The sequence below is a fragment of the Poecilia formosa genome, unplaced genomic scaffold (assembly GCF_000485575.1).
Source record: "Poecilia formosa unplaced genomic scaffold, Poecilia_formosa-5.1.2 Scaffold515, whole genome shotgun sequence".
NCBI lineage: Eukaryota > Metazoa > Chordata > Actinopteri > Cyprinodontiformes > Poeciliidae > Poecilia > Poecilia formosa.
Window position 1 is genome coordinate 130,955 of NW_006800454.1, and position 17,366 is coordinate 148,320.

The window sequence follows — 17,366 nt, forward strand, 5'->3', positions numbered from 1 at the left end:
CCACCCATCCATCCATCCATCCACCCCCCCATCCATCCACCCACCCATCCATCCATCCATCCACCCACCCATCCATCCATCCATCCACCCACCCATCCATCCACCCACCCATCCACCCATCCATCCACCCATCCATCCATCCATCCATCCATCCATCCATCCATCCACCCATCAATCCACCCATCCATCCATCCATCCATCCATCCACCCATCATCATCCACCCATCCATCCATCCATCCATCCATCCATCCACCCATCATTATCCACCCATCCATCCATCCATCCATCCATCCATCCATCCATCCATCCATCCATCCATCCATCCACCCATCATCATCCATCCATCCATCCATCCACCCATCCACCCATCCATCCATCCATCGTTCTATAAAGCTTTACCTCCGTTCCTCATTTCCTTCTGTCCTCCTGCAGCTGATCGCCGTCTACGACGAGCAGGAACCCCATCATGGCGGCGACGGCACCAGCGCCAGCTCCACCGGGACGCAGAGCCCCGACCTGTTCGCCGCAGACCTCGGCGCTGGCAGCATCGCCTCGGCGTTCCAGCCCTACCAGAACGCCAGCGAGATCGAAGTCACGCCTTCGGCCCTGCGCACCAGTGAGTCCCGCCGCCAGAGGAGAGACTGTACATGCAATTAGAAACGAAGCTGTTACTTCCAAATGATCAATTCCTCTCGCCGTATGTTCTCCATGTTGTCGTCTTTATTGAGTTAAATGTCAGGAGCTACAGCAGCATACAGTAAACCCAACAAATCACCTTATAACCCTGCGCGGTAGCATTGTTCATAAATTCAGGTAATTGGACAGGAGGCGACTTTTTTCAGGCGCAGTTAGCCGTTTGATCCCCGGCCAAAGTGGCTAATTGGTTCAATCCGAAGCCTCCTAAATCAAATTTGTCACCGAGCGCGCTCACCTCCGTGGTTTTCCCCGGGTCGGGTCGCTGCTTTGGCTCTAATTACCATGAGTGTCGACAAGAAGCTGCCTTTTGTTGACGATTGGTTCAGTTTCTATCAAGCAAACAATTTTAAGCTGAAACAAACGAGAAGGCAAAGAGGGAAAAAGGAGGAATCATGCGTAAATTAGCTGTTTTAAACAGAGGTGGGCAGAGAACCAGAAATTATACTCAGTTAAGAGAAGCACTACTGCAGCATGTTTTTACTCAAGTAAAAGTGCAAAGAAATTACTCCAATAAGAGTAAAAACATATTTGGTAAGAAGTCGACTCAAGTACTGAGTAGCTGATCAAATTATCAATCATTTAAAAATTACATCATCAGAAGGGCCAAAACATAAAGTTAAGTGGAAATTTTTGTATTTTACGGACAAAAATGACAATAATTCATATAAGCAACACAAAAACAGTTTCCTTTATTAAAAAACTTATAAAACTTTAACAAAAACCGCAGGTCTGTGTCTGGTGAGGTTTTGGTTAAAACGTGTTTGTTTTTCTTTCAGTGGGTGGAAAATCCGGAAATTTTACTCAAGAGCAGAGACACTTCAAAATAAAATTACTCAAGTAAAAAATAAAATATACAGCATAGCAAAAGTAATTTTTCATTTAATTTTTCAAAAAAGTTACTCAAGTAAATGTAATTGCGTAAATTAGTTACTGTCCAACTCTGGTTTTAAAACACATTAAGCACACATAACTGCTCTCTCACAGTAAACGTGAACCTTTGCTAGGTTGGGAAAATACGGGGACTGAATATTCTTGTAGAAAAAGTGAACGTTTGTGTCTGGTGAGGTTTCACAATATCAGATAAAAATAAATACGGTGCTGTTGCTGAAAACTGCAACGGGGGTTTCAGTCCCAGCCACTGAGAGTCTTTACCCCACCATAATTCATGAGCTTTACCGGCTCTGCCATTTCTGTCGCTGCATTTCCTTTGGCCAACTTCACAATTTGACATTTCACAAATAAATTTCTTTAATGGAAACACATCGTAAATAAATACATATGTGTAAAGCTAAAAAATGCAACTCCTGACTCAGTAGGAGGTCCAACCAAGCTGTAGCCAGTAGGAAAACCCTGCTGCATTAGCTACCTTTCAACCTAAAGGGGGCAGCACTGAGACGGTTTTAGAGTGAATGTATCAGAATTAAATGCATTTAAACAAAAATGTCACAATTCGCACAGACATCTAAAGATGGCGTCCATTCTGGGTTTATCTACCCAGAATAAAAGTTGATTTGGGGTTTAGTTGCCCTTTAAACATCATGTTTTCTTATTTTTTTTCCATTTTGAAGAGTGATACTAAAGAGCCGTTGTTTAAGGTCATGGATTTCCAATAAAAAGCTCTCAACTTTTAAAAGCAAAAAGTTTTGGTTTTCAGAAGTGCAAAAATGTACCATTTATATTTAAAAATAGTATTGCCATAAGAACATGAACACAGTTTTACTTCCCTCAGAATATCTGCAGTAATTTTAAAGTTATAGATTTTTATGCAACTGTAATGAAAGATTTAAAGATAGACATATATAAAAGCATCTGCTCAGGCGTCTGGTCGCTGCAGTTCTAATTGCATTTTGGATGAGATGCTGAACGTGAATTTTTCTGAAGGAAACGGAAATCTTTGGCATAATTACACCTGCCGGTTACATCCAATTTAGCCGCCTTCGTAATAAATTCCAGCCCTGCTAATTGACTACACAGAGTCTCATCAGCTGAATTTTAATACGTGTTAAGCAAAATGTCTGACACGGAAGAGAGGGGATTTGATTAATTTTCTTTTTGAGCGAGTTCCTAATGAGAACGGCTCAGAGTGACTGATTTATGCTGCAGGAGTTTCAGCCGCTGGACTCTGGGCTTCGCTGGCCCAGATTCTCAGATGAGCTCACTGCGGCGACGGCGGCCGCTTTGTAAACTGAAAATAAATCAAGTTTAGAGATCACGCAACAAAACCCATGCAAGAACTATAAAGAAGTTGAAGAAGTTACACCTGGTATTGTTGTTTTTCTCTTTCCCGTCACGTTTTACTGCATCCAGATATCTTCAATAAATCATGTTTTAGAGATTGATACAAACTGCTGCTGCTAAAATAATTTCTTTTGATTTGGCTGTTGAAAGACTAAATATGCATAATTTCTGTAATATTTGTGTCCAAACAGAAGGAGGAGACTGACTGTGCACATATACTGGAGTTAAAATACCAGACTTTTATGTGACTGACATAAAATCCTGCAGTTTAAAGGAATCCAGACTGGAGAACTGAATGCATCTGCAGCTTAAACAACGTTAAAAGTTCAGCCTTTCTGCTCTACTTAGCATCGATACAGCTTTAGGCTGAGCTGTTGACTAATTTCTGATTATTGGATAGCAAAATGTGCTTAGTGGGAGATTTTTTAAAAAAGTTATTTGAATCGGATGAAGCTAAAACTACAACTTGAGGAATTCTGGGAGAACATATGCAGATAAATAAGGATTTTTTATTTCCTTAAATAAAATGTATATATTTTTGTACAGGTTTGGCTTAATTACTGCTCTGAATATGTTATTTTTTCAGCAAATTGACTTTTTTTTGACTTTGTATACTCCAATTAACCATTAACCCATTACTACGTTAGTAATTTAGTATAACTGATAGAAGGTGAGAACTCTAGAAAACTAACTTTTTACAACTTTTTGAAAGGGAGGAAAGGAGATTTGGTCAAAAGTAATCTATACATCTAAAAAAACTTAGACATTTAAAGAAATGTTTTTACACTTTCATTTAAATTTTTAAAAAATGTCAGGTCAAAACGGCTGAAACAAACATTTACTACATCAAGGCCGTCTGAAGCTCACTATTTCTAGCCAAATTAGGACTTTGAGTTCATTTCTATTAATTTTAATAACTACATTTATGCCCAACAACCACAGTTAACCTGAGCTACGAACCATAACCAAAAGTTAAATCACATTTTACCAGTAAGCATGAGAAAGGGGGCCTGGACCCGCTTTGGCCCCTCGGGCCCGTCTGTCTTCAGAGGGACTGTAAATGCACCAGAAAAGGTCCTTATTAGATAATATAAACAAGCTCTCTCTCTCTCACACACACACAGATGTGCTGAATCAACAGATACTTCAGCTGCTTCTTTAAAGACATCCAAACAAGTGAACAGATTTACAATTGGACAGTTGAGTAATGGTTCACAAACCCACACAGAGCCATAGGATTCCACTTCAGTTTGCACGCACACACACACACACACACACACACACACACACACACACACACACACACACACACACACACACAAACAGTTTAACAAAAGCAGGAAGCGTTGCGACACAGAAACAGAGTGATGCCCAGACTCATCAGTTTATGAGAGAACGAGGAAATAAACAGCCAGGAGCACAAACACACAGATGGACTCAGTCAGAGCTGCAGAACTGCTGACCCAGCACGCAGATCAGTGTTTCCTGTGTGAGCCGCTTCCCAGCAGAACATGGGAACCGGACCTCTTGGCTACCAAAAGACAACACTTTTATTTAAAACGTTTGTCGTTTTATAAGCCGATGTTTTCTGAGAAGCAGCAGGTTTTTTGCTGTTGTAACGGCGTCGTGTTCGCTGTTCCTGTTGGGATCATTTAAGTATTTGGACCCACATGATGCGACTTTTAGATGGAGTGAAGGGTTTCAATGGAAGCCCATCACCAAAGTTTGATGTTCCCACACAGGAAGTAGAATCTTTAGGAATAAATCAGATTAATTTACCAGAAGATCGTGATTAATGCAGCTTCATTATGCTGCCCTCCAGTCTCATCAACCATGACTGATGACTGAGGAAAATACAGTCTGAGGTTCCAGAAGAGCAAAGAAAAATATGACATTTCATTTATTTTTAACCTTAGAAAAGGAAATTCAACTCTGGAAAACACCTCGTAGGCTAATTGACAGGCTAAGTTTTTAGGCACACCTCCTTTAAAGACACACCTGGTTTCTCATTCAACACGATGCAAAAAGTGAAAATAAATTAGACAAGATGTCAGGGCGAGAGTTGGGAACGATTTCCAGAAGCTGGAAGGTGTTTAATCTGTTAAAACAAATATAGGCAAGTGAAGACATGATGGGAAGACATGATGGGAATGCCTAATCATCAAAATGCCCACAGACCATAATGAACATCTTACCATCCTAACTGTGAAGTACGGAGGTGGCAGCATCATGCTGTGGTGCACTTCATAAAATGTATGCAGAAACATGTGGAAATATTGAAGCAGCATCAACCAAGAAGTTGAAGGTTGGATCTTCCAAATGGACAAAAAGTCGATGTTCTGGTGTGACCATCGAAAGATTTCGAATAAATCTTTGAGATATTCTCTTTTTCTTATTTTAGAAAATATAAGTAGTTCTTGTGATTCTAACTTGCATAAAACAGGAACATTTTTTGTCTGATTTAACTTAAAGCTGCAAAATGTAACTTATTTAAAAAAGTTTGGTGATTGACGGCACTAAGACCCGCCTCCTGGCTCTGATTGGTTGTTTCTAGGAGCTCAAATGTTTTTCACAGATGATCTGTCTCATACTATTTGTCTCATAGGCTAAATTACGGGATAAATTAATAGATTTGAGTTACTGATGGCAGTTTCAACAAATATGTAAAAAAAAAAAAATTTAATAGTTGCAGGAAAAATTTGGATGCATTTTCTTATGAACACTCCTGTTTTCCACTGTACTGAATAAAACGAGTGATCCAACTTCTCCGGTACGCATTTAATTTCGTATCTTTGTTCAGATATGCCTCTCCATGTCCGGCGCAGCAGTGACCCCGCCCTCATCACCATCAACGGGCCATTCAGCGCCTCGGAGTCGCGGGTCCAAACCGAAGAGCCTCCATCCAGGAAGAACCCGACTCGCTGGTCCACTACTGCCGGCTTCCTGAAAGCTCGCCATTCCTCCGGCACAAACAGCCTGGAGAGGAAGGTGGGTGTTAAACCGATGGTCTACTGGAAACCACATCTACTTCAGGGGTAAAGCTTTTGTTTTCTGTGTAGAGCAAAGGTTTGGACACGTACCGCAGCCTGCCGAGGGACGCAGGGACCTGGTCCAATCAGAGGGAGTTTCAGAGAGACACAGCCAGGTCGTCGCTCAGCGCCAACCACCCCATGGTGGACCGCTGGCTGGAAAAGCAAGAGCAGGTGAGCAAACACATCCAAGCACACACCAAACTAAAACAAATCCCTACCTGGATTCAAATCTGCATCGGGTTTTTTTTTTTGTTTTTGAGAAGTGGGTAAATTTTTCTTGACCAAATCATCTGGACAGATGAGATCAAAGCGGAGAGGTTTGGTTGTGATGATCCCAAACTCAGCATCAAAACTACTGCAGAACGGCTGAAAAAGAAAATAAACAAAGGTTTTGCAATGGTCTAGTCAAAGTCCAAACCCCAACATGACTGATATGTTGTGACACTTGGAATGATTTTATTTAACCTTCAATTGCATTTCCAGTTATGACAATTAACAGTTGTTTTTTATTCTTTATTGCAAGGTTTTCACTGATAAAGTGGCCTTCAACTGACCTTCAGATGAAAAAAAATCATTGTTGCAACTCATTCAGTAAACTAGGCAAAATAAAGAATAATTAAGAGGGTCCATGTTCTGTTCTTATTGCTTGAAAATACAAAATTAAGTACAATGAGAAAAGGAAAATATTTCAACCCAAAACTGAGGAAGAGGTGTGACTTTCTTTTAATATGGAAAATATGACAACTTTCTTAATTTCATTAAAATACGCTATGCTTAGTTTATTTTTAAAAAGCTAAAAATAAGAATAAAATAACAATAAAATAACGTTCTACTATTTCTATTGTAAAAAAAAATATTGGTGGGACTCTATTAATATTTTTGATCAAGTTAATTTTACGAACTTTAATTTTTAATCAACCATATACTGACACATATTTTCAATTAAAAACATTTTTTATGCTTAATTATGGGATAAATAGAGATATAAACTCAACAACAGAGATCAGATTGTTTTTTTAAATGGGTTGTCGATTGTAAATCAGATTTATATTAAAATCAATAAAAAATGCACCAACCTGCATTTACACTTTGAATGTGTTGAAACCTTTATCATTAAATTAACACTTTATTTTACCCTGTTGACTCCTGTGGCAGGTAGTTTGGACACTGTTGGGTTAAACCCAGTTTTCTCAACAACATTGAGAGAACCTGTTTCATTGTAACTAACAGACATGAATGAGGCGCCGGTTTCGGTCGGACTGTTTTAGTAAGCCGAGTGTGAAGTTTTCATTTTGCTGAAAAATGCTAAAACTTACCGAGTCGTGTAACTAGAGACCACAAACTCGTAAACCGTTTCATGTCTCGGGAAACGGTTATTTTTTCAGTCACATCTTTACAGTAAAAGGCAAGTGGATAATTATCGGTGTGGCTCTTTTTGTGCATCCATGCTGATTTATCCATGTATCTGTTTCCTCCATGTTTAAATGGCTTTTCCCACAGCAGGTTTAGGTTTTCTCCGTCTGTCTGAAGCGTTTTGCTAATCGGTTTTCCACCATGTTTCAGTAAGACGGGCGTTAAAAGGTGCAGCTCACTGCAGGACCGTCGTTAGTATTAATAGCTTTAAGAATCCATCCGACTTTTTCCTCCAACTCATCCGCACTCAGCTTCCCGTCGCTCTGAGAACCCGAGCATCATCATAACATTCATCTGTTGTTTTATCCTTTTCCTCTGTGTGACGGTGAATCAGCTGGACTTGAGTTCACAGTGAAAGAGTTTTTCTTTCTCCCAATTTTTCCTCTGCTGCCACAAATCCGATTCAGACTTCCAGAAAACTGCAAAACAGCTGAAACACTGAGTTCCTTTAAATCCAGGCTACAAAGCCACTTTAAACCATAACAAATGGAACATACATTGATGTGGGCTGATGACTTTGATGATGACGCTCGTCAAAGTTTAATGTTTACTAGTTTTTATGGTGTTTTTACTTTTTATTTCTGGAAAGCACTTTGTTGTGAAATATGCTATACACATAAACTTGATTGAAATTACTATTCAAAGTGAAATGTAGTATCCGTTATCCATTTACTTAGCTACATGCTAATTACTTTAGCTAAGGCTAATTACAGCTTTTTGAATGGAGTTTTTCTGCAGTAGATGCTCATTACGAGTAACGTAGAACAATATTTATGAAAAATGCATTGCAATCATGATAAAAGTGAGGATGGTGGAGAAAAGGAGGAAGTTCAAAACATCATATCCCCTACGCCAGCATCTCTCTGCCTGGCTTTCGAACCATACGGCCTGACAAAGATTTAAAGAAAAGCGGCAAAAGCAAACGAACTGGGTTAGCAGAGCTGGTCAAAACTTGATTCTGTCGTCCAGGACGTGTTGCTGTGAAATATCTTCTCTGTCCCAGAATATTGAGTTGTTAGCATGTCGTTACAATCATTAAACTGTAACGGCAACAATCTTCAGTCAGAGGCCTCTTCTGATTCGTTGCAATACTGACTGCTACTGGAGATCCCATCATCATCCACCACTATTCTTGAGTTAAAACATTTATTTCCTTCAGGATTAATAAAGTATTTTTGAACTGAATATGAAAACAAATGATCAAAAAATAAAATGATAAAATAAAGCTCAAATAAATTCAAATAGAAAAATATACAAAAATTATGAATCTGCAGACCCTGACCAACACAAATATTTATTTCCTTTCTTTCAAACGTTGTCTGTTTAGTTGAAACTATAAAAATGACCAAAGAACGGATCAGATTGTTGGTTACAAAGAGCCCAAAGATCCAGTTTAACGTTTATTTTCTACATTTTTTGGTTCATTCTTTTAGTTTTAGTTACTTTTCCATGTCTGGGTAATTTAATAAAAAAATGTGTGTGAATATTAAAAGTATTTCTCAGAAAACAAGTTACAAGGTGTTCAAGATGCCTGAGAAACTTTTTTTCTTCTGGACTCCAAAATGAACTCTGGCTTCTTGGATGTAAAGGTGGAAACTGAGCGCGTTACATATGTTATGTATGCGTTTGGTGTTGGATTACAGCGTCTCAGGCTGCCCGGTCTCCCAGTCTGCTGTGAGCGCTTAACGTCTCTCTGATTGAGAAACTCACTTTGTTCCTGGAAGGATGTTTCAACACGGCCGGATGACGAGAACCGCGCTGGTGCCGGTCCAGATTAATCACATAAAACAACAGAACAAAAGTCCCATAAAAAACCCTGCAAAAACACAACATCTCACCAAGAACCTCTGGTCCAGATTCCAGTGAAAATATATTACAACACTTGAAATGAGACAAAACTAACCGAAAAGTAACTTTTCAGCAAGATATAGAAGCTTGTTTTAAGTAAATAATTATTGTATATGGATGAAAAAGTTCTAGTTTTATTGGTAGATTTTTTTTCACTTGCAACAAAACATTTTTCCCGTTTTAAGTGAACAAAATCAGCCACTAAAAATAGTGCTTTTACATATACATTTAAGAATTACTGACTTAAAACAAGCTTATTTATTTTGCTAAAAAGAGATATTTGCTCTAGAAACATAATTAGAACACCTTAATGAAGTAAATGCAAAAATTGATCTTGAAATTAACATTTAAATCTTAAAATAAATCAATAAAACTGTGATTAATAATTTGAAATTTTTTTGTGCATATTTTAATTTTTATGGGAAACTTTGTTTGTGATTGAGAAGTCTGGGTGTGGCTGTGACTCCACCAGTGTGAAATAGTTTATTTTCACCAGCTTTATGGTTCAGGAAGAACCTTTTGAACAGACCTTGAAGAAAACGCCTCATTTCAGTCGTAGGTTTGCAACTTTTACAACCAGAGTCATTTTTTCTTTCAAACCAGACGGATAAAACTCATTTCCAGCTGTAAATGTCACAACTATTTAAAAAAAGACAACGTAGAACTTAGAAAATGTGTTATTTTTAAAGAAGCACCATTTCATTTAAATATTTGGGATTTCAGCTTTTTGTTTGTAAAGTGCAGCTCTAAAAACATTACTTGTACTTTTAATGTAATTGTTACAGAAATGCAAAGGAAATATTTCATAAACAAAAAACAAAAAAACCGTTGAAAACTTGAGTTTGTTTTATATAAATGTAAAAACTGTTTTTTACATTTTTACCCACTTGCGGGTCAGGAGTTGCAGGTTGAGGTGACAAAAGGGTGAATCTGAAGAAAATTCTCCTACTGAAGCCAGTTTCTGATTATTTTTATTGACCTTTCACACAACAGTCGCACTGAAACTATTTGGCCCAAATAAGGCAAGAGCGCCTTTTATCCTGCAGTGTCGGAAACCTTTATCAAGACAAATTATAATAAGTGGAAGAAGAATCAGACGCCGAGAATAGAATACCCAGTGATTTTAATTAGAAGTGAGCGGCTTGGGAATGATGAATTAGGCGAAGCAATTTCCTGGAGTTGGCTCCATCTGATCTTCCCAGAATAAATAACACGGCGCGGGCCGCTTTCCGAACGGAGGCTCGTGTAATGAAGAATGCCGCGAGTTCGGCTCGGTCCAAACGAACGGATCCGGAGTGGCGACGTGTGCGCCGGCACGTACGGAGCCGGAGGGGGAAAAATGAAGAGGGGGAGGAACCACCAAGGTCTGGAGCCGCGTTCCCGGCTCCAGCTGGAGCCGCCGGTTGGCAACAGGTTGGGGGTCGCCATGGCAACAAGGGAGCTGTCAGTCGAGTGTGTATTAATGAAAGCTGGTTGAAGGTGCAGCGGCTGCAAAAAGACGAAAGCAGGCCTCCTCTGCTGTGTGTTTTTGTTTGTTTCACGGAGTCGTTTCTGCATCTGTGTGTGTGTGTGCGTGTGTGTGCGTGTGCGCGCGTCTGTGTGTGTGCGTCTGTGTGTATTTATGATTTCATATGTCAAAAAAAAATCCGAGAAGTCTTCGACTGCATTGCAAATCAACCAATTACAGAGGAAGAGGCAAAAAGCCGGCGAGCCAGCCTCCTGCGGTGTCAGAGAGCTGAACCTGCAGCAATCAACGCTGCCACACACACACACACACACACACACACACACGTGTGGCGCGCTGTCTGGGTCAGCCTTCAGTCCTCACCTCTGCAGGCGAACGGCGGTCTCCGCGGACTCCAAGTGTCACAGCGTGTCGGCTTGTGTTTGTTACATCCACTCTGCTGCTTTTTGAAAATCTCCTCACTTGGTTAGCGGGGCTTTTTGTTGAAGCTTTTTATTTTAAATCGCCAATTTATGCTTTTGTTTGAAGCTCTTTGTGTTCGTCTGAGACCTCCAGTGGAAATGCTGCAGCGAAATAAAGTGGAGATTAAAGCTGAAGAGCTCAACGTTCATCAGTCAGTCAATCCATCAAGTTTATTTGTAAAGCACATTTCAGCAACAAGGCAGTTCAAAGTGCTTTGGATCATAAAAATGGAAGAATAAGAAGTCATAAAAACAGGCACCAATTAAGAAACCAGTAACAAACATTACATTTTGTGCCGTCATCAATACACATCAAATGCGTTACTCAAAGCTCCAAAAGCAAAACAGGTGGGCTTTTAGTCCTGATTTAAAGGAACTCAGTGTTTCAGCTGTTTGCCAGTTTTCTGGGTGTTGGTTCCAGATTTGCGGTACATAGAAGCTGGATGCTGCTTCTCCATGTTTGGTTCTGGAGGGGAAATTGGTAGAAACAGACGGCGTTTACTGTTGATATTCCAAATTTAGTTTAATAGTTTATTTAAAACAGGGGAAATATGCAAAATATGCGTTCTGTAATGAGAACGCATATTTCTGTAATGCCTTTGAATGAGAAGTCTGTGTTTGGAGCAGTACCTGCTCCAAACACAGAACAAAACCCTGGAAAAGTTTGATTCCTTTTCCTGCTCAACATTGGTTCATGAATCTAAAAGAGAGAAAAAAAACCCACTCTATTCCCAACACCTCGGTCAAAACATCACACCTACCTTTCTGTTGGGCCATCATATCGAACATCACACTTCTGTTAGGGTTCATTCACACCAGCCCTGTTTAGTTCACTTTAATCCAACCAGTTTGTCTAGAAAGTCCAGTTTGTTTGCGGAGGTGTTGATATGTAATCAAACTCTGATCCATCTACAAACCCCGGTCTCTGTTCGGTTTAAGTGAACTCTGATGCGGTTCGAATGCATATGTGAATGCCAATCAGGCCAAAGACCGCTCCAAAACCAAAACATGAACTACAGCACAGGGCATTCTGGGTAAATACACAAAAACAGTCGCGCGAGTCGAACGCTAGCGGGAGAAATGGCTTGTGGTCTTTTACCAAAGACAAAATGGAAATCCTACAACCGCTAAAATCTGATGCCACTCCATTTTCATTTACGTTTCGTGAGGAAGGAAATTGCACTCGGTGTCTTTTTCAGAGGTTTTTGTATGTTTTCTTCAGTGGTGCAGCGCCCCCGCTGGTGAGGAGGGGAACATATTTTTAAAAGGGTTTAGTTTGTTTGATACAGTGCAGTGTGAAAGAGAACCACACCAGCTGAAAATGTAACAAATGTTGGCATTTTGGTCCCCGAAATCGAGTCTACCGGACTACGAGGTGTGAAAACACTTCAGGTTGTTTCCGCAAACATTGAAGATCATAAATAAACTGAGCATAGTGAATCCAGGCTCAGTAAAAAGATCTAAAACATCCATTCTGCCTGCAATATCTCCTTCAAACTCCAGTTCTTTTCAAACAGTCTTTGCTTCACCTGGGGATGCTGCTCCCCAGGTGAAGGTTGGGCTAATTCTCCACCAGCTGTAACAAACATTGAGTTTGTTTCTCACTCTGAGATGTTAGCAGAAGAGCTAAGTTTGATTGGGTTTTTGTTTGCACGGCTGCTGCTGCGTCCTCGGTTATTAGCCTGCAGAGGATCAACGTTATCCCTCACGGCTTTGTGGAAACATCTGCACACACTCCACTCAGACACCTCCAGACCTGATTCGTAGAATAAATGCATCATTTCAATGCGGGAGTGCTGATATACACAGAGCACAAAGTTACCCTGGAAGCGTGTGCTACAAACACCTTACAGCTCGGCTCTGCCTTCGGACTAACAAGTTTGCGTGCAGCACGTACGTGCGGCGGAGGGTTGAGTCCCTCAGGTGCACGCTGCAGCTTTAGAGGGATAAATCATGCCAGCCTGAGCCATATGCCCATAAATCACTTCAGACTGTGTGAACGTTCACCTGAATGTGCATGCATAATGCACAGGAAACCCGGCGCGCTCAGACCGGCTCTGTGTGCTGTGAGTGTGTCTCTGCTGTGCATGTTGTGTGTTTGGAGGTTAGAGGGATGAAAGTGAAGCTCTGCGGCGTTTCGGGGCGGCAGGGTGTGTGTTGGTGCAGAGCGAGTGCCCAGCAGGTGCTGCTGTGGAGCTGCTACTGAAGTCCTGCAGGTTGGTGTGTTTGTAAATCTGTGTGTGTGTTTTCTCTTCTGTTTGTACTATATGCTGGTGGTGTGTGAATGGATGCACAGATAAATGCTGTAGGTGTGTGTTTGTGTTTGCAGATGTCTGAACACTTCAGTGTTAATCTGCAGTCACCTTGTTATAATGAGCCTTTAGTCTGACTCTCTTCTCACTTTTCCATCTGTATTGTGAACCTTATTGTTGTGTCTCACACCTAGCAGCTTTTTTCTTACTCACCGCTCCGTTTCCAGGCTTCACATTAGATCATTATATCTTCTCTCATCGTCTCCACTTACTCATCTGCGTTCCTCTTTCGTCTCACCTCCAATAATCTTCACTCTCTGCCTTTGATATTCTGTCATCACATGTAATTTAGTAGCACCTTTCAGTAATTTGGTCTTTTTGTCCAGGCTGCTTGTTTAGAAACCGTGTGGCCGGCATACGAGGCCGAGTTAAAGGTTTTCTGGCTCTCTGAACATAATGAAGTGGCTTCTGCATGTTGCAAAAACAACCAATCAAGAGTTCAGACCTGAAACCAGTAGTGATCTAATTTATCAAACATGCTTTAGGCTAAAGATGCATTACGATCAGTATCAATTAAGAAAACCAAGTGAATCGATTAGATCTCTTGGCCAGTTGGTTATCTAACACTTTCGAGAGCCGTGCAATAAAATTTAGAATTTTACAGCAGTATTTTATGGTACTATAGATAAAGATTATGATTAAAAAGCCCATTTATTACCTATTTTTATGCAACTGTGTGTCGCCACAAACATTTTCTCCTGAAAAACATTCCCATTTACAATACGCTGCTTCATTTTACTAAAAAAAAGGGCACCATACGCACTTTCATAGTAGCTAGCATAGCGCTAGCTACATTTCCCACACTTTCTGCCACTGGATAGCAGCATGTTTAATGAGCTAGCCGAGTGCCTAGCGCCATTTTTTGCCACCAGGCAGCCGTTGCTGGCTGTCAGTGCGGCGCAGAGATTGGCCACGTTGCTGCACAATGTGAGGTCGTCGTTTTCTTCTTCTTGAGTTTTTAGCGGTGGGCAAAGTGAGGATTGTGGGTCAGAATACCATTCCACAAATAATGTGGAGTCAGATTTCCACTAAAACATCAGTAAATACTGAAGTGATTATCGGTGGAGTGCACTGTAAATATTTCCTAAAGTATGTCTGCCAGACAAGCTTCTTCTGCTTCTTGGGCTCTGAGGCAATAAAATTCATTTTTAGGAGGGATACTGTTAACGTTTTGGGAGTATTGCACTCTAAATCGAGCTGTGTCCATTTTACACCATTTCAGCTGGATTCTGCTCTCAAACTGCCATCAGTTGCTCTTCTGCTCAGCTGTCTGTGCAACTTTGGTGATTCCTCTTTGTGGATCTCTCTAAATCATCCAGAGTCCTGGATGCTATCAACCTTTTTTCTTCTTCTGTGGANCTTATTTATTTTGCTAAAAAGAGATATTTGCTCTAGAAACATAATTAGAACACCTTAATGAAGTAAATACAAAAATTTATCTTGAAATTAACATTTAAATCTTAAAATAAATCAATAAAACTGTGATTAATAATTTGAAATTTTTTTGTGCATATTTTAATTTTTATGGGAAACTTTGTTTGTGATTGAGAAGTTTGGGTGTGGCTGTGACTCCACCAGTGTGAAATAGTTTATTTTCACCAGCTTTATGGTTCAGGAAGAACCTTTTGAACAGACCTTGAAGAAAACGCCTCATTTCAGTCGTAGGTTTGCAACTTTTACAACCTAAGAGTCATTTTTTCTTTCAAACCAGACGGATAAAACTCATTTCCAGCTGTAAATGTCACAACTATTTAAAAACGGACAACGTAGAACTTAGAAAATGTGTTATTTTTAAAGAAGCACCATTTCATTTAAATATTTGGGATTTCAGCTTTTTGTTTGTAAAGTGCAGCTCTAAAAATATTACTTGTACTTTTATTGTAATTGTTACAGAAATGCAAAGGAAATATTTCATAAACAAAAAACAAAAAAACCGTTGAAAACTTGAGTTTGTTTTATATAAATGTAAAAACTGTTTTTTACATTTTTACCCACTTGCGGGTCAGGAGTTGCAGGTTGAGGTGACAAAAGGGTGAATCTGAAGAAAATTCTCCTACTGAAGCCAGTTTCTGATTATTTTTATTGACCTTTCACACAACAGTCGCACTGAAACTATTTGGCCCAAATAAAGCAAGAGCGCCTTTTATCCTGCAGTGTCGGAAACCTTTATCAAGACAAATTATAATAAGTGGAAGAAGAATCAGACGCCGAGAATAGAATACCCAGTGATTTTAATTAGAAGTGAGCGGCTTGGGAATGATGAATTAGGCGAAGCAATTTCCTGGAGTTGGCTCCATCTGATCTTCCCAGAATAAATAACACGGCGCGGGCCGCTTTCCGAACGGAGGCTCGTGTAATGAAGAATGCCGCGAGTTCGGCTCGGTCCAAACGAACGGATCCGGAGTGGCGACGTGTGCGCCGGCACGTACGGAGCCGGAGGGGGAAAAATGAAGAGGGGGAGGAACCACCAAGGTCTGGAGCCGCGTTCCCGGCTCCAGCTGGAGCCGCCGGTTGGCAACAGGTTGGGGGTCGCCATGGCAACAAGGGAGCTGTCAGTCGAGTGTGTATTAATGAAAGCTGGTTGAAGGTGCAGCGGCTGCAAAAAGACGAAAGCAGGCCTCCTCTGCTGTGTGTTTTTGTTTGTTTCACGGAGTCGTTTCTGCATCTGTGTGTGTGTGTGCGTGTGTGTGCGTGTGCGCGCGTCTGTGTGTGTGCGTCTGTGTGTATTTATGATTTCATATGTCAAAAAAAAATCCGAGAAGTCTTCGACTGCATTGCAAATCAACCAATTACAGAGGAAGAGGCAAAAAGCCGGCGAGCCAGCCTCCTGCGGTGTCAGAGAGCTGAACCTGCAGCAATCAACGCTGCCACACACACACACACACACACACACACACACGTGTGGCGCGCTGTCTGGGTCAGCCTTCAGTCCTCACCTCTGCAGGCGAACGGCGGTCTCCGCGGACTCCAAGTGTCACAGCGTGTCGGCTTGTGTTTGTTACATCCACTCTGCTGCTTTTTGAAAATCTCCTCACTTGGTTAGCGGGGCTTTTTGTTGAAGCTTTTTATTTTAAATCGCCAATTTATGCTTTTGTTTGAAGCTCTTTGTGTTCGTCTGAGACCTCCAGTGGAAATGCTGCAGCGAAATAAAGTGGAGATTAAAGCTGAAGAGCTCAACGTTCATCAGTCAGTCAATCCATCAAGTTTATTTGTAAAGCACATTTCAGCAACAAGGCAGTTCAAAGTGCTTTGGATCATAAAAATGGAAGAATAAGAAGTCATAAAAACAGGCACCAATTAAGAAACCAGTAACAAACATTACATTTTGTGCCGTCATCAATACACATCAAATGCGTTACTCAAAGCTCCAAAAGCAAAACAGGTGGGCTTTTAGTCCTGATTTAAAGGAACTCAGTGTTTCAGCTGTTTGCCAGTTTTCTGGGTGTTGGTTCCAGATTTGCGGTACATAGAAGCTGGATGCTGCTTCTCCATGTTTGGTTCTGGAGGGGAAATTGGTAGAAACAGACGGCGTTTACTGTTGATATTCCAAATTTAGTTTAATAGTTTATTTAAAACAGGGGAAATATGCAAAATATGCGTTCTGTAATGAGAACGCATATTTCTGTAATGCCTTTGAATGAGAAGTCTGTGTTTGGAGCAGTACCTGCTCCAAACACAGAACAAAACCCTGGAAAAGTTTGATTCCTTTTCCTGCTCAACATTGGTTCATGAATCTAAAAGAGAGAAAAAAAACCCACTCTATTCCCAACACCTCGGTCAAAACATCACACCTACCTTTCTGTTGGGCCATCATATCGAACATCACACTTCTGTTAGGGTTCATTCACACCAGCCCTGTTTAGTTCACTTTAATCCAACCAGTTTGTCTAGAAAGTCCAG

General features: G+C 40.6%; 1 protein-coding gene across 9 annotated transcripts in view; it reads left to right on the top strand.

The window, feature by feature from the left end:
- The window catches only part of pard3ab (par-3 family cell polarity regulator alpha, b), a 249,256-nt gene that overhangs the window by 85,147 nt on the left and 146,743 nt on the right, over positions 1-17,366 (top strand). For all 9 annotated transcript variants that reach the window (XM_007540092.2, XM_016664830.1, XM_007540095.2 and 6 more), the window contains exons 3-5: positions 434-617; positions 5,736-5,923; positions 5,995-6,138. In XM_007540092.2, coding sequence (XP_007540154.1) covers positions 434-617; positions 5,736-5,923; positions 5,995-6,138 — 516 coding nt within the window. The remainder of the gene's footprint in view (positions 1-433; positions 618-5,735; positions 5,924-5,994; positions 6,139-17,366) is intronic.